Source organism: Ochotona curzoniae, unplaced genomic scaffold, assembly GCF_017591425.1.
Source record: "Ochotona curzoniae isolate NIBS_2020 unplaced genomic scaffold, NIBS_Ocur_1.0 scaffold_3208, whole genome shotgun sequence".
Taxonomy (NCBI): domain Eukaryota; kingdom Metazoa; phylum Chordata; class Mammalia; order Lagomorpha; family Ochotonidae; genus Ochotona; species Ochotona curzoniae.
In genome coordinates, this window is record NW_024467106.1 from 36,967,875 (window position 1) to 36,991,382 (window position 23,508).

Sequence of the window (23,508 nt, forward strand, 5' to 3'; positions counted from 1 at the left end):
ACAATACAAGGTCAACAACACTTAGGAACAGAAGAAACTAAAGAAAAAGCAAAGGTATTTAAATTCAGTTTGACACAGAGAAAACAAATCTTACCTTTCCCATAAGCATGTTTCTGAGATTCTCTTTTGCCTTGGAAATGTCTCCAAGTAGAATCTATACATTAACTGTCCGTGGGAGTCAAGTCTCTTGGCTAAGTCATATGTTCAGCCAAATCCACGATTGTTAGTGTATGGAAGAGGCACTTTAAACTCACAGGAGACCTCTCACAGGAAACTCTACAGGCCAGAAGAGAATGGAGCAACATATTCCAGATTCTAAAAGCAAAAAATTGTCAGCCCAGGATAATGTATCCAGCAAAACTTTCCTTTGTCTTTGAAAATTAAATAAAACTCTTCCATAGCAAAGGAAAGTTAAAAGAACATGCCTCTTCCAAACCTACAAAGGATACTTAAAGAGGTTCTCTTGACAGACAAAAGGAATAGTGCCCACCAAAACCAAAGGCAAATGCGCAGAACATCCCAGTAAAATAACAACAGAAGACTAAATCAATGAACAAACCATTGCTAAAATGACAGGACCAAATGATCACCCATACATATTAACCCTGAATATAAATGGCTTAAGCTCATCAATTAAATGTCATTAGTAGACTGGATTAAAGAAGCAAAACCCTTTTATTTGTTACCTACAGGTGACATATCTCACCAACAAAGATCAGCAGAAACTGTATCTCATGGATTTTGATTGTTTTTGTTAGTTTCATCTCTTCAAAACACTTTCTTCTGATTAAATTCTTCAATGACTCACAGATCATACAGTAGCATCATTTTTTTTCATGAAGGTTCTTGCTTTTTCATTTCTTCAGCAATGCATTAGTCAAGTAGCATGTTATTTAACTTCATGCTGTTGTTAATCTTTTTCTTCCTATTGTTATGTTTTGTGGCTTTTCATTTACGGGGATGTATAGTAACTGTAGTGGAGACTATCGTATCTAGCAGCATGTTATTTAACTTCATGGCATTATAAATTTCTCTTTTTCTTCCTGTTGCTGATTTTGTATTGTGATTTTTCATTTAAGGGATATATACTAACTGTGTAATAGAGACTGTCATATCCAGATGTGAGGATACGATGCAGTATGCATCTCTACTTCCAGTTAAAGATGGACTCCCACTGACTGTTTATGAAGAACTATAGTACAGTAATAATAGAGGGGAACTCAGTGAGTGGGTGAGTGGGAAGGGATAAGCAAAATCCCAGAGCCTATCCAACTATATCATTAAATAATTTTTAAACAAGAAAATTTTTAAGCAAGAAAAGCTGCTTTTCTCAGTATCAGGTACATACAAAATCTTCTACTCAGCAAACTATAGGAATACTTGATGAACAAATGAAAGACCAGCAATTTGTTCTCAAATTTCATTACTTATTTTCTGTTGAATTCCAGATTTCATTCTAACTCCCAAAGAGTAGAACATTTTTCAGCGGAATTTAAGTTGTGTGTGTGTGTGTGTGTGTGTGTGTGTGTGTGTGTGTGTGTTTGCAACAACTTTCTAATGGAACTCTCCACAGAGGAGCCTGGAAAGAGAGCACTCAGCAGTGCCGGGGAAGGCTGAAGATCCTTCCACAGGACTTGCAAGGAAATTCAGTGGATGAAGACTACTGGGACACACTACTGTCCTGAGGGTCCGAGATGAGCAAAGCTTTGTGAAGGCGAAGGCTCTCAGAAAAAATTTATAGTGCATTCTCTTCCTGACCTCTCAACACTAAAGGACACAGAGGCTTCTGAGCAGCCGAGAAGATAGTTTGTCTAGTTCTAACAGTGCTTCCTTGACTGTAAGTCCTTTGGCCGTAGACTACCTGGTAAGAATCTGAGAAACGCAGGATCTGAGGAACACATTTTCTGAATGCCACCTCGGTGAATTCATCACTGTTCTTCAGTTATATCAGCAATCCTGCACTAACCATGCTTAAAAATGCTCCCTTCTTTACCTACATCTAGTTAAAATGGAATAATTCCCAGTATAAAATATTGGAACAATGGACACATGAGTAAATTTTATTGTTTATGAACAATATCTATATATATATTTTAAGAATCCAATACACTTTTCATGTTCAGGTATGCTGACAGAGAAGCAATTCTACCCCTTTAAAATTTTTTTCCAATTGTTTGGCTAATGCTTAGAAGTTAATCTACTTAAGTACTCTTTTTTTTTTAAAGAGTTATTTTTTACTGCAAAGTCAGATATACAAAGATGATGAGAGACAGAGATCTTCCGTCCGATGATTCACTTCCCAAGTGACAGCAATGGCCGGTGCTGTGTCAGTCCGAAGCCAGGAGCCAGGAACTTCTTCCACATCTCCTATGTGAGTACAGGGTCCCAAGGCTTTGGGCCGTCCTCGACTGCTTTTCCAGCCATAAGCAAGGAGCTAGATGGGAAGTGGAGCTGCTGGGATTAGAACCAGTGCCCATATGGGATCCTGGTGTGTACAAGGCAAAGACTTTATCCACTAGGCTACTGCACAGGGCCCAACAAATATCTTTTTTTAAAAAAAGAGATTACACACTTTTATATGTAATCTATTCATTGAAGTATTTTATTATCTAATCACTCTCTGAAATGCTGTATAAATATAGCACTCAAAAATCTTGGTAACAATTCTTTAAGTTATTTTGTGTTAGTCATTTTGTAGAAAGTTTCACACGGGAAGATATTTCCACGCAGACTGCCACTTGGTGCCGTCTCAGCTTCTGCTGCTGTTGTGGAGAGCATCGATGATGGTTTTATTGTACTCTGCAATCTGCTTGGTCACATTTTTCATAATTGGCCGGTAATCACTTTCCTGACTTTTCGATGCTATGACTAATTGTATTAGTTAAGGAAAAACATTGTCAGTAAAAATATTAATTTATGTGGATCAAAAAGGAACTAAATAATATCTGTATTTTTCTCGCTGAATGCAAGAGAGTACAAAAATCCCAATTATAATGCTTCACATACATTTCCCCAAATAAGCTGCTTATTTTATGTTGCTGTCAACTATTGAACTGAAAGAAAACCTGAAGGAAGAAACAAAATAAAAATCTTACTTCTATCATGAAATGGTATCAATGAAGGCAAAACATCCTCTGTAACGTAGAAAATGCTACTTGTCTTTCAAGAATGCAGAAAAGGAGCCCCGATCCTCTGTCTTCAGCATCTCAGCAGTGAAGCTTGTTAGCACACTTCCTAACCAGGCCCAAACCGCCGTGCTTTGAGAGTGTGTGTGAATGCTGGGACGTGCAGACGGAAACAGATCAAGATATCCAAACGTTTCAAATGAGTATTTCAATTTAGATCTCCCAACTCTAAAAGCTGAACACTCAATCATTATGCCACACTGTAACACTGTACAATCTTCACTGGCAATTTTCAAAGTCTGCTTTCTGTTGGTTATTTTGGAGTAAACATATACCCTGACAATTGCAGAGTAAAAACTAAATCTTACTTAATGATGCTCCACTTGTCATCCAAAGGCTCAACACTTTTTAAGTATTCGGTAAGTGTTTGTCAAACTTAACAGAATTTGCGTTTTTATAGAAATTTAAAAATCAAACAATAAAAAAATAGAAGACAAATTAACTTGCAATATTTTAAAGGATACATTCTTTCATTACAAAATTATTTTGTTCATGATGCTGCCATTTTCTTTCCAAATTTGTAAGCTAAAAACACAGAAGAGAAAGGTTACAGTGCCCACATTTCAAACAATTATATGCTCTTTTGAGAGGATAAGAAAAGACAAAAGACCCACTCAATTTTAAATCTTATCAGCTCTTTTCATTTCACTGAGATAAAACCACAGTAGACAAAACAGAAAAAAGAAAAACTAAACAATAGTAAATATTTTAGTTATAATGGTAAGTTTCACAACAAATTTTCTTCTATTTTAATCAGAAGATATTTTAAATGTTTATTTTCACAGGTATATGTCAACTGAAAGACAATTTATGACTTTTCCATTTCCTTAAAGAATTTCAAAAAGAACGGGATATCATGAGAATTTCTCCTTGAAATCTGGAACTCTCATGCCACAAATGTAATACATATTCTAACGCTGTTAAAGGCCCAGCTCTATAGGAGCAACTTCCTTACTTCCAGGGCTAAATTTCCTCTCTAATTCCACACGTTGTGATAAGAGCAGAGCTGCAGTGTGAAGATTATAAGAGGGCTGGGAAAAAGTTGGCACTGATACAATAATTTCTACATCAACAGGAAGCTAATGTGGATATTATATTGATGGTTACTTCCTCAGAAGACAATTTTACTGTTATAGAATTAAATTGTTTTTCTGATTTAATTAACCTTGCAACTCTGGGTTACGTTCGTTCTTTTTTAAGATGCACACAGTTTTTCCTAAGCAAAGGACTGTCTAAAAATGAAACTAAAAAAATGCTCTGCCTGGACATTGCAAAGGAGTAGTGAACAGTTTTAAAAAATACATTAAATGAGGCAGAATTAATGCTTCTTTCTATGTTAACATTATTTTCAGGGCATTAAGTCCAGTTTTGATACAGCACCCATTCCACTGTCTCCTCCAGGGACAAGTATTGATATTAGGTTGAATCATAACTATGTGAACTGAATGCGTTGTGAGCCAAACTACTAATCAGATGTATTGTCCTGATAGGACTTTGAAGTTAAGCTGATTTTAAGGAAGCAGTCAGCAATTTTCAGCACTAAATCTCTAATAACCTTTTGCAAAATCATATGTCAGACCTTTTGATCTTTGTTTCAAAGATGTAACTTGCTTACTATGCAATAGAAGTTTTAAGTGATATACAAATAATGAAAAAAAAGCAACAATATGTCAGATGGTCACATTTCTTTCATATTTTATATCACTGACTTGCGTTTAGATCTCAAAGGACATCACAAAGCACAAGCTAATTTTCAAAAAATTTTTACCTTATAACTTATTTATCCAATCTGTTATGTAAAATTATTTATAGATGTTAAAAGTCAGTTTTTAAAGAAAATATCTACAAAGCAAGATCAGTATCTGACTTGGTAAACTGCTATGCAAAAAAATGACAAGGGCCCAACATGGCAGCCTAGTGGCTAAAGTCCTTGCCTTGTATGTGTCAGAATCCCAAATGGGTGCCAGTATGTGTTTCAGTTGCTCCAATTCCCTTTCAGCCCCCTGCCTGTGGCCTGGGAAGGCAGTAAAGGGATGGCCAAGAGCCTTAGGACCCTGCCCTTGCATGGGACACATGGAGGAAGTTCCTTGCTCCTGGCTTGAGAATCACTCAACTCTGGCCGTTGAAGCCACTTGCGGAGTGAACCAGCAGATGCAAGATCTTTTTCTATTTCAACTTCTCTCTGTAAGTCTAACTTTTCAATTAAAAAAAAATCTTTAAAAGATGACAAACAATATAGAGGATTAAAAATTGTGGCTTATGGGCCGGGTGCGACAGCTCAGTGGCTAAAGTCCTCGCCTTGCATGCGTCAGCATCCCATAGGGGCACCAGTTTGTTGTCCTGTTTGCTCCATTTCCCATCCAGCTCCCTGCTTATATTCTGAGAAAGCAGTAAAGGATGGCCCAAAGGCTTGGGACCCTGCACCTGCATGGTGGACCTGGAAGAAGCTCTGGCCACTGTGGTTACTTGGGGAGCGAATCAATAGCTCTTAGCACAGAACTACTGTTCAATCTGTGTTCTTAGAAGGTAGAAGTTAACTCATGAGGAGAGATTGTATAGAACCAAAAATCTGGAACATACATAAAGCAAGTTTTCTTGTAAAAATATGGATTGGGACTGGCATTGTGATAAAATGGGTTAAATTGGTACCGGTTTGAGTCCTAGATGCTCCACTTCCAACCCAGTTCCCTGCTGGTGAGCCAGGGAAAGAAATGGGAAATGGCCAAATTCTTATGCTGCTACCACCATGTCAGGGCCAGGATGAAGCTCTTGGCTCCTGGCTTTGGCGTTGGCCTAGCCCCGGCTGTTGTGGCCATTGGGATATCAGTGTGGAGGTAGCAGATGGAGCTGTCCCGCTCCCCATCTCTCTGAAACTCTGTTCTTCAAATAAATAAAATAAATATTTGTAGAAGAATGTATTAATTATTCAGAGAACTGGACAGACTACAAGGATAAAAGAATGCTAGTTATTAAAAATTTTTTACCTGTGCATGTGTCTCATTTTCTTGCAATTTTGTTTTTAGTGCCTCATGTTCTGTGTTTAATTTTTCCATTATTTTTTTAAAGGCATTTCTGCGGGCTGATAACACTGTTTTCTCTTCATGTAATTTCTAGAAAGATACAAACAGAATTAAATAGCAGGCTGTATCATATAACTAGCAAGCCAATATAAATATTTGATTTATTAATTTGAAAGACTATATGTTGATAAAATTCTACCAAGGCTATAATTATTCCAAAATTTGTAAAACTATACCTTGAACTACTTAAGTTATGTAAATATTAACTGAATTAATACTAACTATGCTGATACCACTGTATCTGTTCCTATTCTACCAATTTTATTTTCCTTTTTTAAGGATTCATTTATTTTTATCGCAAAGGCAGATTTACATAGAGAAATAGAGAGAGAGAAACATCTTCCATCCACAGGTTCACTCCCCAAATGGCCACATCAGCTAAAGCTGATCTGAAGCCAGGAGTCAGAAGCTTCTTCTAGCTCTCCACGCAAGTGCAGGATCCCAAGGCTTCGGGCCATCCTACACTGCTCTCCCACACCACAAACAGGTATGTATAATAAGTATGTACAAAGTTTAGAGGAATGGGAGGTGGAGTAGCTAGAACACAAACTAGTGCCCACGTGGGATCCCTGCGCTTGCAAGGGGAGGATTAGCCAGTTGAGCCATTGTGCCAGGCCTATTCCACCAATTTTAAATTAATACAAGGGACAGTAGATGAGGCTGTCAAGGGGTTGGTGTGTGGCACAAAAGGTTAAGCCTCTGCCTGCGACACCAGCATCCCATACGAATGCCAGTTGCTGTAGTTCAGATCCAGCTCCCTGCTAATAATGCTCATGGGAAGGCAGCGGACATGGGCAGCTCTGATGGAGTTCCTGACTCATGCCTTCTGCTTGGCCTACCACTGTCCATTGTGGATATTTGGGGAGTGAAACAACAAAAGAAAGATCTCTCTCTCCAAATAATATATAAAAGTATTTATGAAAAACAAACAGGCTGCCAAGTTTTAAGCAGAAAGTGCTGTATCAAATCTGTATCTACTGAAGTTCATATTTACTATATTTCTTTGTATCAAGCACTTTGCTTTTCTATTTTTTCCTAAAACCATCATTCTAGATTCCAATGATATATGTAAATAGAGCCTATCTATAAAATAATCAACTAAAAATAAATAATGTATGATGATACTTTAAAAAGTTTGTAGAAAAATATAATTTTAAAAAGTTATTTTGTTACAAATTTTGAAACCCATACATGAGGGATCATCAAATAGTTTATGAAAAATGTATATTAGCAAGAAGGTATGCATGGATTTAAAAAATGTTTTGCACAAAACTTACTTTTTAATTCCATTTTCCACAAACTTTTTGAAGCGCCCTTATATAATTTGATCAATAAAGTAACAATCATAATTGTAATTTTATAAATTTTAATTTTATAAATGTTAGCATTTACCTTTTTCTTTTCTTCACCTGATGATTTTAAAGCTGCCAAATCATTGTATGTCTCCAGATCAGTTGTCATTTGCTTAATTTTGTTTTTGAGAGAATGTTGTTCTTCAGTCATCTTACTTTCCAGAAGTTCCATTTTCTGTAGATCCAACTGTAAACGTTGACTGTCTGAAACACAGGAATTTAAGGTCATAATTAATCAAAAGTTTATTCCTTTCATGTAAGAAAATGTAATACATCAATCTGAAAATCATGGGAAGGACATATTTACAGAAAATAGTGAAATAAGGTAAAAACAAATTGAAAAAAATTTCTTTCTCTTGATAAGTTATTTAGCCTGGTGTATATTACCATATTTCTTTAATGCTCATACAAAACATATAAAGATAAATTGCAAACTTTTCCCTACCTAAAAATAGAGCTTATGTTATGAGATAAAGACTTTGCAATAATGTCATGACATATACATAACTATGTAGGGAAAAAATGCAAGTTAAACAACCTGTTTTTTAATATATTTGAGTACAGTTTCATTTTATGTACAGCCTATTCTGCAATGTGCAACAGTTACATTATGCAAATATGAAGTCACTATAAAAGATTATCAAACACTAAACTACTGACCCTTCGGTTAACTGCAAGACAAGGTTCCTGTGAGCCTCTGGTCACAATTTTCTTTGTCAAATGGCCAATATATACTCTTGTTTTATGTATGTTTCTGTTCCAATACATTTCACATAGCATATATTGCTGATTATTCACACTGAACTCATGGACTATACCTACTCTAGCTTATGTCTCACTGAAACTTAAACCAATACACATTTTCCCCAGAGTTCACATCACAGTGTTTTTATGCTTGGAAACATTAGATAGTACATCAGTACTTTGCTTGGGAACCATTTTAAGTAGCATGATTACTAAAAGAAAATACAAAAATGTGAAATACATAGTATTAAATATAACACAAAGGGGAAACTTATAGTACAAGAAGAGAAGAAGGCAAAATATTCCTTTTTAAAAATTTCTGTTGGGAATACATATGTCAGGCCACTCAATTTTTTTACTATTCTGAAAGTAAACCAAGTATTATTTGGGGGTTACAATTTAATTTTAGTAAACACGCAAATTCTCAAAATCATGAACAAGGAAGACTGACTATATGTGTGGAACAGAAGTGGAGCGTCCGGGACTTGAACTGGCAACCAAGCAGGACACCAGCAATGCAAGCAAAGGATTAATGTGTTACACCATGGCACCAGACCCAAAGGTGATATAATATTAATACTAAGTAGTTATGCTAAGTATAGGTGAATAAGATTTTTTTAAAGCTTCAAAATTTATCATTTTAAGACTGGAAGTTGTTGCTCAATTGAATTTTCTATAGCTGCCATAATTAAACCAGTATTCCCTGAATATTTTCTTTATCTCTTTTGGAGTTCTAAAATTTAACTAAATATTCATATCAGCCAAACTGACATAAAAATATAAATGTATATACATATACACACAAATACATAAAGGACTTACATGTTGTTACAATGAGTATTGTTTTACTGGATTTGCATTTCTATTAGGATTAGAAAGTTACAAACAAAGTTTTGAATAAGTCATCCACATTTATGGTTCTTTAATACTTTAAATCGAAAATGTGCTTTGATTTTTTAAATAGTTAAGTAAATCTAGCTGCCAAGTTTAATCTGAATATATATTGCATAAATATATTTAAGAATTATGCAAACTGATTTTTCTAGAGAAAAAGGGGAAGATGTTGGGTGGTATAGTGTAAAGTTTATTTTCTTTTCACAACAGGTCCCCATGAAGAGCTAAAAGCTTCTCCAAGGGAAGAGACAGGAAGAGGATGCAGTCTAGTTCCTTCTGATATGCTGTGAAGTTGAAAAGTTTACCAAACAGTGTGTACACAGTAGCAGAACCTCAGAAAGAATCACACTGACCTGGGGAAATGCTTCTGAAATATGTTGCCATCAGCACTTTTGTTTACTCTCTGAAGTTTCCTTTCCAAAAATACAAATAAAAACTACTGCTGACAGACTCCTTGCTCTTGACCAACGCAGTATCCCTGTGTTCCTCTATCTTTTATTCCCCATTCTTGATCCCCTAAGGAGACTTGTAGCTATTCTCCCACCCCCAATCGCCCAATTCCTCTGAGATTTTCATATCACAGGCACACTGTGCATTTGCTTATGACCAGTGACCCTTTGGAATCTGGGCCAGTGTTGTGACACAGTGAGTAAAGCTGCCTCCTGTGACACAGGGATCCCATATGGGAGCCAGTTCACATACTGGCTCCCCACTTTCAATAAAGGTCCCTGTCAGTAAAAAGGCAGCTCAAGACGGTCCAACCAAGACCGTGCCATCCATATGGGGGATCCAAATGAAGTTTCTAGTTTGTGCCTGGTCCAAACTTGCCCATTACAGCCAGCTGGTTAGTGAACCAATGGACAGAAGATCTGTGTGTGTGTGTGTGTGTGTGTGTGTGTGTGTGTGTCTTTCTGTAATTCTAACTTACAATAAACAAATAAATATATTGGAGTTGGTATAGTGACACAACATGTAAATCCTCCACCTGCAGTGCTGCTGTTCTATACAGCACTAGTTCAAATCCAGGCTCCTACAATTCCTATCCCGCTCCCTGTTAATGTGTCTAGGAAAGCAGCAAAGGATGGTCCAACTGCTTGGGACCTGGCACCCATTTGGGAGACCCAGAAGAAGCTCCTGGCTTCAGACCAGAAAAGCTCTGGCAGTTGCAGCTATTTGGGGAGTTAATTAGCAAATCAAAGACCTCTCTCTCTCTCTCTCCCCTCATTGCTTCTCCTTCATGCCCACCTTATATAACTCTACCTTTCAAATAAATAAATACATATTTAAAATAATAATTATAGTATCTAGATTTTCTTCACCCTTTCCCTCCCAGGAAGTAACTTTGCCCTCTTGGGGATGATATCGCCCCATTAAAATTATGGAATACCTAACACAATCCGCTGAGTCCCGGCTGCAGCTTCGAGGGCAGCAGGGAGACAATTCACAGACAGGGGATATCGAGCCCATAATCTCTGAGAGGTAAATAAAATGTTATCAACTCCCTGTTTTCAATTTCCTGCATTTCTAGATATAGGAATTTTCATGAACTGAGGATGGTATTAGGGAAAGAAAGGAAGAGTAATTTATATGTCAGTATAAATGACATGCTGGTATTGTGCTAATAACACAAAAATAACTTAGTAAGTGAAATTAGTTTTAGGGACCACAGAAATCCCTAAAACAAGCAAATCTGCCTCAAAATATTTTACATAGTAATAAACTGGGTTTTTATCTCCCCTGAGGCCAATTCTTGACACTTTAGTTTCATTGTCTATAGAAAAGAAGATATAATGACTACTTTTCAAAAGGAACTGTAAAACACACACTATGGAAGTATGGAAGATGTAAAAATTTCTGATTATTGAACTTGTTTCTTGGCATTGCTATTCACTTTTTTAGAAATGTATGTTTCTAGGTAGCTGTTGCACAAACATATTTTAAGAGGGAAAAAATTTGGGTTAATATTGACCTTAGATATGATCTATAGTATAAAACAAAGCATTTTTGGTAGAATATTAATACATAAAATTCTTTTGTTTTTATAGAAAAAAAGGCTTATATAAAGCAAAAGAAAGGCAAAATTACTTCCTGGGGGTAGGGTGAAGAAAATCTAGGTACTGGACCCAGCATCTCGTGACCAAACTCATTGCCTTGCATGAGCCAGGATTCCATATGGGCACTGATTCATATCCTGCCTGCTCCACTTCTCTTTCCACCACTTGCTTGTGGCCTGGGAAAGCAGTTGGGACCCTGAAACCATGTGGGAAGAAGCTCCTGGCTGCTGGTTTCGGATTGGCTCAGCTCCAGCCGTTGCAGTCACTTGGGGAATGAACCATCGGACGGAAGATCTTCCTCTCTGTCTCTCCTCCTCTGTATATCTGCCTTTCCAATAAAAATAAATAAATCTTTAAAAAAAAAGAAAATTTTTAAATTTCTTCATAAAACAGGTGCACAACATATCAAAATCAATGAGACATGTCTCAAAACTGAATAAAAACCTAAATGTAAGATCTAAAACTCTAAAATTCCTGGAAAAAATAAATGAAACATTTTAGGAGACTAGAATGAGCAAACATTTTTTGGACCAGACAAGAAACAAAGACAAAAACAGACGAATGCAATTTCATCAAATTAAAGAGCTTTTGTCACAGCAAACGAATCAATACAAATAGAGAATCAGATAAACTGAAGAGAGTGGAGGAAATTTTAAGCAAACTATAAATGTAACCAGTTACTAATATCCAGATTACATAAGGAATTCAAACAACTCAACAGCAGAAAAACAACCACTCTAATTTAAAACTGAGCATTAAACGTGAACAGACATTTCTTAAATGAAGATACACAAATGGCCATCAGGCACGTGAAACATGCTCAACATCACTAATCATCAAAGAATGCAAACTGACACGCCAATGATATCACTTCACTTCAGTTTGGCTGTTATCCAAAAGAAAAAAAAAATCAAGGGTTGGTAAACATGTGGAGAATAGAGAACTTTTTCCCACTGTTGGTAAGAACGTAAACTAATAAAGTCATGGTGGGAAATACTACGGAGGTCTTCAAAAAAACTTAAAAGTAGAACTACCACGCCATTCATCAATCTCATTCCTAGATATATATTAAAGCAAATGAAATCAGGGTGTCAGTAGACATCAGTATTCCTGTTTTTATTGCAGCAACATTCATAACAGGTAAGAAATGGAAACAACTGATGCGTCTAACCACCGAAGAAAAAGGAGTCCGTGCAGGTGTTCCTTCACTTACAATAGGATTACATCCTGATAAGGCCACGGTATGCTGAAAACAAGGCAAGTCAAAAATTCACAGTACACCTAACCTACTGGAGCGCAAAGCTCAGCAACAGAGGCCATGGGCACCTTCCCCTGCAGATGGCACCACTGATCACGAGGGTACTGTGCCGTACAGTACCAGCCCAGGAGCACAACTCCTATTGGATGTGGACAGCTTTTACACCATTAGAAAGTCAGTAGCTTCAAGTGATCACTGTAAGTCTATATTAAATAAATATTAAACGAATGAGAATGTTCCAATATAATCCTAAGCCGATGAGAAAAGTCACGGAATTCTGACACTACACATAGTGACAATACAAGTAACTACAAACCACATCCCTAGTCAATGAAGCGTTCAAAAAAAAAAAACCAAAGAGAATAAACTGACATTTCTAAAAGCTTCAATTTGGTACAGAAAAAAAAAATGTCAAAATCCAGTGTTTTCCCACCTGAAGTTAAATTTCTGGCTGTGCTCTGTGACTTCTGCATTTCAGTAGATTTAAAATTGAGGTCATCCTGCATCATCTTCAGCTCCTGATTAGTGATCGAGGAGATCTGCTTCATACGGTTTATATTCTGTAGTTTCAGAAAAACAAAAACAGAAAAAGTCCACAGCTTTAACTCTCTGAAAAAAACTTTTGAGAAACACTGCTAAAGACACTTAAGGGTATGATTTTTTTTTTAGCAGTACAGCCCTGACGGAATGGGAACTGAGGTGTAGGGGCTGAGGTGCTGCTTAGAATGCCACACTCCGCATCAGGGAGCCTGGATTCCACTCCCAGCTACACTCCTGACGCAGCTTCCTGGTCAGGTACGCCCTGGAAAGCAACAGAGGGTTCAAGTACTCAGGTCCTAACACTTGCAAAAGAGGCCAGGCTTAGTTTAGGTTCCTAATCTTTGATCCAGTCTAGCCATGACAGATGTGAGCTGGTTATAGCCTTAAAACACCAAGAAAACATTTTTCCATAGAAATTAAATGAGTATTTTAAAGAAGATACTGGTGAACAAGAGAATTTAATTAAGCAATTGAGAAGACATAATACTGAGACGCTCCACTTGCTGAGTTGTGTTTGGAAAGTGAATCACAGTGAAAGTAACCAGGACACCATGACAAGTGCACAGTACTTACCCGGCTACAGTGCTCTAACAGCGCAACAATGCTGGCTTCTATCTGTGCCTTCCGTTCCACTTCTTGATTCTTAATTTCCTCAAAATTCTCAATAAAATCTGTCAATTGAAAAATTTAATAACAGACTACATATTTTTAAACTTTTAAACACCAGTATAATTTAGTATGAGTAAACAAGTCAGATATACAGATAGACTCAAAAGAAACATAAGAAAAATGGAGATCAGAAAGCTGGTGCTGTGGCTAAGCAGGTTAATGTCCACTCTGCGGTGCTAGCATCCCATATGGTTGCCGGTTCGTGTCCTGGCTGTTCCACTTCCCATCTAGCTCCCTGCTTACAGCTTGAGAAAACAGTGGAGGATGGCCACTCCCCAAGTGGCTCAGGCCCAAGCTCAGAAGCCAGAAGCCAAAAATACATTTCAGAGGTTGGGCTAGCAAGCACTTAGAGAGTGAACAGCAGGACGCAAGATTCTTGCTCTCTCTCACCACCTTTTCACTTCTTAAAGAAGTAAATTAATTTTTAAGTAATTGAAAACTGCAACAGAATGAAGTTAGTTGGTGACAGAATCAAGTAATGAGTAGAGCTGACAGAAATAAATACTATGAGAACAACAAAAAAGCAAAATATATAAAAAGGAGGAACACAGTGAAATATGTAAAAGGGAACATTCAACATTCAAACATATTGTCAAAAGTCTCTAGGCAAACAATGAAATGTATGCACTAGTTTTAGAATCTATCACCAATACTCATGCGCACACACACACACACACACCTTTTGAGAATCCTCTATCTTCACATTATGTCTGACATTTAGTTAGTCCTCAAGGGAAGAATGCTTTGAATGTCCACTATTCTGTACTCACTGGCCATTTTACCTCCCCAAAATTAAATTTCGATTTGGAATGAAATGAATATTAATTTGAGAATATTATATTTTAAAATCTATTAGATTACCACTTACTGTCCATATTTTCCTCTCTTTTTTTAAGTTCCTTATATTTCTGATTCATTTCACCTAAAACAGATAAAAAATATAACATTAATTTCAAAAACTTAAGATACAGTGCTTTACATTAAAAATACCTTTTAAATTACACTACTATATTTGATGGATTCAATTAGAGAAATTCTTTTACACTGTCTTATAGACTCCATTAAAACAGTTGAATATGTATATGTTGAACATTTGAAAAAGATAATTTCCTGACTTGAAAGAATTTACAATTTGGTCTTTGCATCCATTCCCAACTGATGTGAAACATAAATTCCCATGAAGTCCTTCCACTGTGCACCTGCAAGACAGGAGGTTAACTTCTTTCACAGGGCTTATGGTCTAATAATTTAGCAATTTTGAAAATAAAGTTCAATAATACATACTTCTGATCCACATTGCTGCTGGTATACCTGGAAGGCAGTAAGAGACAGCCGGAAGGCTCTACACACGTGGAGCCCCAGATTCCTGACTCCTGGATTTGGCCTGGCCTAGCTCCAGATATGCATGGCATCTTCCTACCAATGGCTTTGGAAAGGAGTGGAGATGACTCAGATCCATGTAGGAGACCCTGGAGATGCTTCTGACTCCTGGTTTCAGACAGGCCCAGCCCCAACACTGCAGCCACTTCAGGAGTAAACCAGCAGATAGAAGATCCATCTGTCTGTCTCTATATAACTCTTTCAAATAAAATAAAAGAAACCCGAATGAATGAATGAAAGAAAAACAAAGGAAGGAAAACTCAAATATAAAAGCATATCCAATACAGAAGTTTGGAAGTGGGACCTGATGCAGTAGCCTATTGGCTAAAGGCCTCGCCTTGCATGCACTGGGGTCTTATATGAGCACCAGTTCATGTCTTGGCCACCCACTTCCCATCCGGCCCCGACTGTGGCCTGGGAAGGCAGTTGTGACGGCCCCAGCCTTGGACCCTGCACCCACATGAGAGACCTGATAGAAACTCCTGATTCCTGGCTTCGGATCAACTGAGCTCTGGCCATTGTGGCTACTTGGGGAGTGAACCAGTGGACAGAAGATTTTTCTCTGTCTCTCCTCCTCTCTGTAAATCTGACTTTCCAATAGAAGTAAATAAAATTTTTTTTTAAAGTTTGGAAGTAAAGATGAATGAAGCACCACAAAGAATTGAGTTACATGGTTGAAGCATAAAATGTGAAGAGAAATGGAAGCACAAAGATGAGGCAAATTATGAAATACTTTTGAAGACTCCAGGGTTAAAGAGTTTGGAGTTTCTCCTAGAGTGGATTATTGAAGAATTTAAGCAGGGCAATAAAATGATTAGTTTGCATTTTTGAAAAGTTATTTCAGGTCTGGAGACAAAAAGTTAGAGATACCAAGACCAATTAAAAGCTCTCCTAGTACCTGAAAGATGAAAATTACCTGCAATTAGGAGGCAGTAATTAGGATGAAGGTAACAGTTTTATACACAGCACACTTAGGAGCCAGAGTGAACAGATTTTGGTGAAGATCAGAATGAATAAAGTCAGAAACTGCTCCATTGTGAGGAAGAAACTGACCACTGACCACAAAAGCTCAATTTTAAATAACAAGAATTTATGTCCAGAAAGATCATGAAATGTGATACTTTTTTAGTCTTAAAAAGACTGTTGATAGGAGTGGATGATAATTTGATGACAACGAGATTTCACTGTAAGGAATACTGAGATTCAATGGCCTGTGGCTATTCCCCTGTACAGTCAGTTGACTGTAGTCCCATGTGCCCAGGACTCCATTCACAGAAAGCTCAATGAATTAGTGCTTGCTTCAACCTGAAGTTTTTTTTGTCCCAGTCAGTTCTTCACATTTTGAGCAAACTAATATTGCTTATTAATATTCAGAGAGAATGAAAAAATAGGCTGGATAGTTCAAACAAGTTTCCAGATCAGGAGATACCATGCAGAAGAAACTTAGGTAGAATTCAAGGAAAATGGAAGAGCCAGCAGTTGACACCCAGAGGCCAGAACTCCAAAGATCAATGAAGGTTCTGTGTGTCCTCCCGGACACATGCAGTTTTTACAAGCTGCACTTGGAAAAGGCGGAGATGGAAGAAGACAGTAGAAGCTGAGGTCCCACTCATTAAGGGAACCAAGGAAGCGGGGGCCTCTACACTTCCCGGGTGGGAAGTGACTTTCAAGCACACGAGGAGGTGATATGATCAGAGACCGGAATTAGCAGCTTTCTCCCTCTGGTCTCGAAAATGCTTGTCTCAAATTCACAGCGAACAGCCTTGATTCTAATAAAATGTTACATCAAGGCTCCCAAAACATTACTAGTGGTAAGAAGCTGAAATGAAAGGTACTTGAAGGACAGTAAATAATTAGTGGCCATGAGTTCCTAGCCAGACTGTGTCCAACACTAATGTAAAATACTAGGTCAAAAAAATATATATACTAGGTCAACTCAGAAAAGGTTATAGATGCATTAAAAACTTAACTACCCCATCCCAGAGCCTATGAGACAGTGTCAATAATGCAATGTAATCAATAAAAAATAATTTTTTAAAAAATTAAAAAAAAAACTACCCCGTTTTCATGATCAGAAATACTCTCACAGCAGATTCATATGCCAAAATTAGCTGAGGGAGAAAAGGTCCATTTGTTATGAATAACAAACTTCATAACACATATTTATCGGAATCTGATTTATCAGAACCTAGTTGCCATCAAGTATCAGACATTATTTTTTTTCATGTCTAAAGTTTACCTATACTACAAAACTGCTGTTTCCATTCATGCTTTGACCATACCAAAAACTATCAAAATAATAAATGATATGATGAACCAAGGTAATCTCTACTCTGAAATTTTTTAAATATGCATTACACCTAGGATTATGATTCACCTCATAATAATGTTATCATTCACTGAGCTTACTGAAATGCTTTTTGAGTTGGAAACAGAGCTTGAACACCTGATACAGAATGCCACATCAGAGGGCCAAGGGAAGCAGCAGCAAACTCAGCTCCTTTAAGCTTGCCACAGATAGGTTACTAAGAAGATCATTTCTTCCTTTAGTTGAGAAATTCCACTCTTGACAAACTGGCCAGGGATGAAAGGATTAGAGAGGAAGGCCTAGACTCCTGGTTTTAGCAGGATTTAATTACCATTTTCAAATTCTTCTAGTTCTTACACACACACACACACACACACACACACACACACACACATATTTGTTCATTTGGACGTCCTTCAGAGCACCCTAAAATGCAGACTCACCAAAATCCACACCCATTTTTACTTTGAATTAGGACTGGATGTCTTTATCGTCCAGATCAGAGACTCCCTCCTACTCCCCTCAGGTCGTCTCTAACAGATAACGGGTTGGGCTGGAAGACACAACTGGCTAATGACTCCAGCTGTGGAGCCGACTCACTAGATTTGATGGGCTGGTGCCCACACACCTCAGGAGATCCCCAACTTTGACAAAACTTCCTCCAGTATCAGCACTGTCAAGAAGGAAAGGGATCAAGGCGATATTTTGTGATTTCTCAGTGGAAAATCTTAAAAAAAATTTTTTTTCGCCCTCCTGGGTATAGAAAAAAAAAAACAGGTATAGGCTCTCACAAAAAAAATTGGGCTGCTATAGAAAAAAAACTGGTATTTGTTTTTGTGATTCTCTGCTATGGCTAGCTAGCAGGGTAAGAGAAATACACTTTCCTGAACTAGCCATTAGCTGATTACTTCCACACCCCCTCCATCCACCCTGTACGGCAGCTCATCTGAAACTTGCTTCCCTAGCGTCAGATGACATTTTCCTGAATAGAGCTTAGGGCAGCGCTATCTTGACTTCAGCACCCTAAGAAGTAGGTCTGAGGTTTTCATTTCCCAGAACACATGGTACAAGGAGGACTTCCACTGATTTCCAAAATAGCTTATTTTTATCATACCTATATTTAGAAATCATAGAATAAAATCAAGGGATGCCCTTTAAAACCTCAGATATAAGAAAAAAAATACTTTGTTATCTTTTGTCTAGGAATCTTCTTTTGTTTTTCATGACACAGTTCCATAGATGCAAACATTCTCCCTCTCACTCTCCTCACTGCCCTTCTCCGCCCGTTTTCCCCTGTATTATTACAATAGCATAGTGTTTCAGCAACAGTCCATTATTCTGCTATTTAAATGAATCATGACATTGTAAGTACAGACAAGGGTAGAAAGTGCAGCATCCTATTGTCAAGCTATATTTAACAGTTTTATTGGGAGTGCACCTTTGAAAACAAAACATTTGAAATTCAATAATTGTTTAGCATATCTTGTGGAAAATACTTACAGGAAAATACTTTTTAACACACCTTTTGGAAATCTCACAAACTTACTCAATTTTGAAATTACAAATTAATAGAACTATTAATAACATTTAGCAACTAATATATATAAGCAGCTTTAAAGATTATTTAAATAAATAATATTATCCTGGAGTTGCAGATTCTTTCTTTATTTATTCTTTTAAAGAAATAAAAATAAAGCCTTGTTCTGACCCATGCACACACACACACACACACAAAATATCCATCCAATACTCGTTAGTAACTCTAATAAGTACATACTAACTGCTTCTATTTTCAAAGACGAGGAAAAAAAGATTTTAAAAAGCTGAAATACTATGTTCAAGATCAAGCATCCAATAAAGCAGCACAACTTGGATCTGATCTAAGCACTGTGGTTGCAGAACATGTGCTCTTAAACAAATACTCAGTCTTTCAAGTCTTATTTTATCTGACAGCCAAAAAGCAAAAGCTCCTAACCTAAGCCTGGAACTCTGAGTATGGAGATGTACCCTACTGTGAAAACTAAAGAAAAATACTACGTTTTATATTTTTATTACTCTTAAAAGACATGCAAACATATTTATACTTAAATGATAAAACATAATTTGCTGTCATATGTAAATTAGGATGCTTGCAATGAACTCAGAATTTGAGATAGCAATATAGTGTTCCTACAGCAGCATTGTATGTATGTTTACAATACATACTTATCGCACCACAGCAATGAGATGTTTATTAGATGTTAGATGCTTACATGTCTAAAAATATTCATAGCCACATATTTGGTTTTACAATCTAATCCATACTTAGAAAATAACTGGCTCTACAAATGAAGAAATAATTTTAATGAGTAAAGATATTCAGAAACTCACATAGGAGGAAATGAATAGCTATTTTTTGTAAACTATTTGTCAATCCTAGTCTGTGAATATGGGTACCTAGGAAATTAGCTCCACCTTGTGGCTCATCTTCGTACTACAAACTCAAGATTTAAAAGAAAAAAAATGCAACTGTCAATGATCTATGTGTTACTTTCATAGAACAAAACGTTATGATCTTTTCTGGCAAAAAATTTCCCAAACCAATAAAAATTATAAATACAATAAATACAATTAATTTCCCCTCTGCAAATTTTATATAATGATACAATAAAATATATACTATAGTACTGCTCTGGGTAGCAAAAACTTAGACACAGTCTAGATGTCAACACAAATACAAAAACACCATGCAGCCAGCAACCATGGCAGGAGCTAATGATGTCACAGCATCATTCTAAGTCAAGCTTTAGAGCCCTCACACTGGTAACTAGTGCTGTACTACTGCTTGGATGATGTGTACTTATACTGAAGAATGTACATTATATTGAAACTAAGTGAAATCAAGCTCACAAGAACTATTATCCCATTAAAATGTTTGTAAAAATAAACTCACATGGGCCCAGCGTGATAGCCTAGTGGATAAAGTCCTCGTCTAGTACACACCAGGATCCCATACAGTCACTGGTTCATGTCCCAGTAGCCCTGCTTACCCATCCAGCTCCCTGCCTGTGACTTGAGAAAACAAAGGACAGCCTAAAGCTTTGGAACCCTGCACCTGCGTGCAAGACCCAGAACAGGCTCCTGGCTCCTGGCTTCAGATCAGCTCAGATCCGGAAATTGTGGCCAATTGGGGAGTGAACCTTCAGACGGAGGATCTTTCTCCTCTCTGTATATCTGCCTTTCCAATAAAAATAAATAAATCTTGAGAAAATCAAGATGGTGGAATAGGGTAAGGACATGTTTAAATGGACAGAGAAATATTTAATCAGGATGAAGGAGAGAGGACACATTCCAGGAAATAGGAGAGGACAGAACAACAGCAGAGGAGTACCAGGAGACTGACAGACACAGAAAAGCAGTGGACACAACAGTGTGGTGTTGCAATGACTGATACTCCAGTGGCATTCAGCTAATGGCGATTTGAACTCCACCAGCAGCTGGAACTCCACCAGAAACCAGGTGGGAAGGGACTTTCACTGGGAGCTTGGGAGGTGAACCCAGACAAAGAACTGTCCGTCCTGCTGGTTCGTTTGATTTGACCAAGAGCAGAGACAGAGTAGCAGATCCCAGATGGACAGTGCAAGAACAGCGTGGATTTCATAGCCTGGTCAGCCCCCTAGAGCCGAATTGGGCGCCATTATGCATAAGGAGGCAAAGGCAAGAAGAAAGGACTGAGCATACGCTGAGCTGGGAGTGAACTCATTTCTGACTCAGTGAACTGCAACAATATGGCATTCTACAAGTTCCACCCAAGACAGGTCTGGGTAGCCATCAGAACTGACGGCCAGCAGATCAAGAACTCTAGTAGTGGTATGTCAGGCACCATTTTGTACACTGTGGCAAAAGCTTTGGGACTGCAGGGGACAACAGTGAACTGCCCATGTGCTGAGCTCATGAGAACTCACTGAGTTCCATGGATTGCACTGGTCCGGCAGCAAAATAATACCGACTGTGGCATCGTACTGGTTAAAATAGGTCCATGTGGCACGAAGACCTAACGTCCAACAGGTTCTGACAAGATCAGAGACACCAACAACCTAACCAGATAGGACACCTGGTGTCTCTCTAATCCTGGGACCTGCTCCAACCAGAAGTAGGAGAAAGGTTGCAGAAACAATGGTGCAGCCTCAGCATGGTATCACAGGAGGTGGAGACTGATGAGTCAGAACCTGGGGCTGTGGAGACCATGGTGGAAATCTGGTAAGAACCCAGACCTGGAACTCGCTGGAGGGAGTTGCACAATTGACTGTAAGCAAAGAGTTGTGTACCAACTGCAATAAGTAAAATCAAATTGTAAACCTATGGGTGACACAGCTTAGAAACATGCCCCGAGGAGAAGACTCCGCTAACCAGAAGTACAATGACCAAGAGCAAAAGAAGAGACAAAGGTACAATGAATATTACCAAAAACTCCCCCTGCAAAGGAGCAAAACCCTATGCCAATCCCAGAGTTAACTGAAGAAGGCATCAAGAAAATGGGGGACACAGAATCCGTAAGACTCATTTTGAAGCTTCTGATCAACAATGAGAAGCACATACAAGAGTTCAAAGAATTTAAGAAATCTTTTACAAAAGAAATAGCAGCAATAAAGCAAATCAAGGCTGATATACTAGAAATTAAGAATACAGTAGAGCAAATTAAAAGTACAGTGGAGAGTCTCCAAAAGAGAATGAAGCAAGCAGAAGAAAGAATCTCAGAATTGGAAGATATTTCCTGTCACGAGGGGGAAACAAACAAAAAGCTGGAAACAGAGCTGGATCAGGCCGAAAGAAGTATTCAAGAATTGAAAGACACTATTAAGAGGTCTAATAAAAGAGCTATGGGAGACCCAGAAGGTGCAGAAAGAGAAACTGGTTTTACAAATATATTTAAAGAAATAATAAAGGAAAATTTCCCTAATCTTGAGAAAGAATTAGGAAACAACAGCCAGGAGCGGCACAGAACTCCCAACAGGCCTGATCAAAAGCGATCTTCACCACAACACATGATCATCAAGCTCTCTTCAATTGAACATAAGGAAAAGATCCTTAAATGTGCACGTGAAAAAAAATCAGATGACATATAAAGGAATGCCAATTAAACTCACAGGAGATCTCTCACAGGAAACTCTACAGGCAAGAAGAGAATGGAGGGATATATTCCAGATTCTAAAAGAAAAAAAATTGTCGGCCTACGATAACACATCCAGCAAAGCTTTCTTTTGTCTTTGAAAATGAAATAAAATTATCCCACAGTAAACAAAAGTTAAAAGAATTTGCCTCTTCCAAACCTGCCCTACAAATGAATCTTCAAGATGTTCTCTTGACAGAGAAGAGGAATAGCACCCAACAAAACCAAAGGCAAACGGGAAGAACATCCCAGTAAAATGACAACAGAAGATGAAACCAATGAACAACCCATTCCTAAAATGACAGGACCAAAGTACCACCTATACATAGTAACCCTGAATGTAAATTGCTTAAGCTCAATCAAACATCACCGATTAGTATGCTGGAATAAAAAATAAATCCCATCCATTTTGTTGTCTAGAAGAGACATTTCACCAACAAAAATCAGCAGAAACTATATTGCATGGCTTTTAGTGTTTTCTGTTAGTTTCACCTCTTCAAAACACTTTCATCTGATTAAATTCTTTAATGATCATAGATCATACAGTAGCATCATTTTCTGCAAGAAGGTTCTTGATTTTCATTTCTTCAGCTACACATTATTCATTTAGTAGCATGTTATTTAACTTCATGGTGTTGTTAATTTCTTTTTTCTTCCTGATGTTGATTTGTTTTGTGGCTTTTCATTTAAGGGGATGTATAGTAGCTGTGTAATGGAGACTGTCACATCTAGTAACATATTATTTAACTTCATGGCATTGTAAATTTCTATTTTTCTTTCTACTGCTGATTTTGTATTATGACTTTTCATTTGAGGGGATGTACCGTAGCTGTGAAATGGAGACTAGCATCCAGATGTGAGGATACAATATAGTATGCATTTCTACTTCCAGACA

The 23,508-nt window shown here is 37.6% G+C and overlaps 1 protein-coding gene across 1 annotated transcript in view; it reads right to left on the reverse strand.

Moving 5' to 3' along the window:
• Positions 1 to 2,577: 2,577 nt before the first annotated feature.
• Positions 2,578 to 23,508, reverse strand: part of IFT74 (intraflagellar transport 74) — a 68,817-nt gene continuing 47,886 nt past the window's right edge. The window contains exons 14-20 of the mRNA XM_040963092.1: positions 14,645 to 14,698; positions 13,681 to 13,778; positions 13,001 to 13,127; positions 7,658 to 7,821; positions 6,170 to 6,295; positions 3,650 to 3,710; positions 2,578 to 2,868 (exon numbers count right to left, since the gene is read on the reverse strand). Of these exons, the coding sequence (XP_040819026.1) occupies positions 2,750 to 2,868; positions 3,650 to 3,710; positions 6,170 to 6,295; positions 7,658 to 7,821; positions 13,001 to 13,127; positions 13,681 to 13,778; positions 14,645 to 14,698 (749 nt within the window). The 3' untranslated portion in view covers positions 2,578 to 2,749. The remainder of the gene's footprint in view (positions 2,869 to 3,649; positions 3,711 to 6,169; positions 6,296 to 7,657; positions 7,822 to 13,000; positions 13,128 to 13,680; positions 13,779 to 14,644; positions 14,699 to 23,508) is intronic.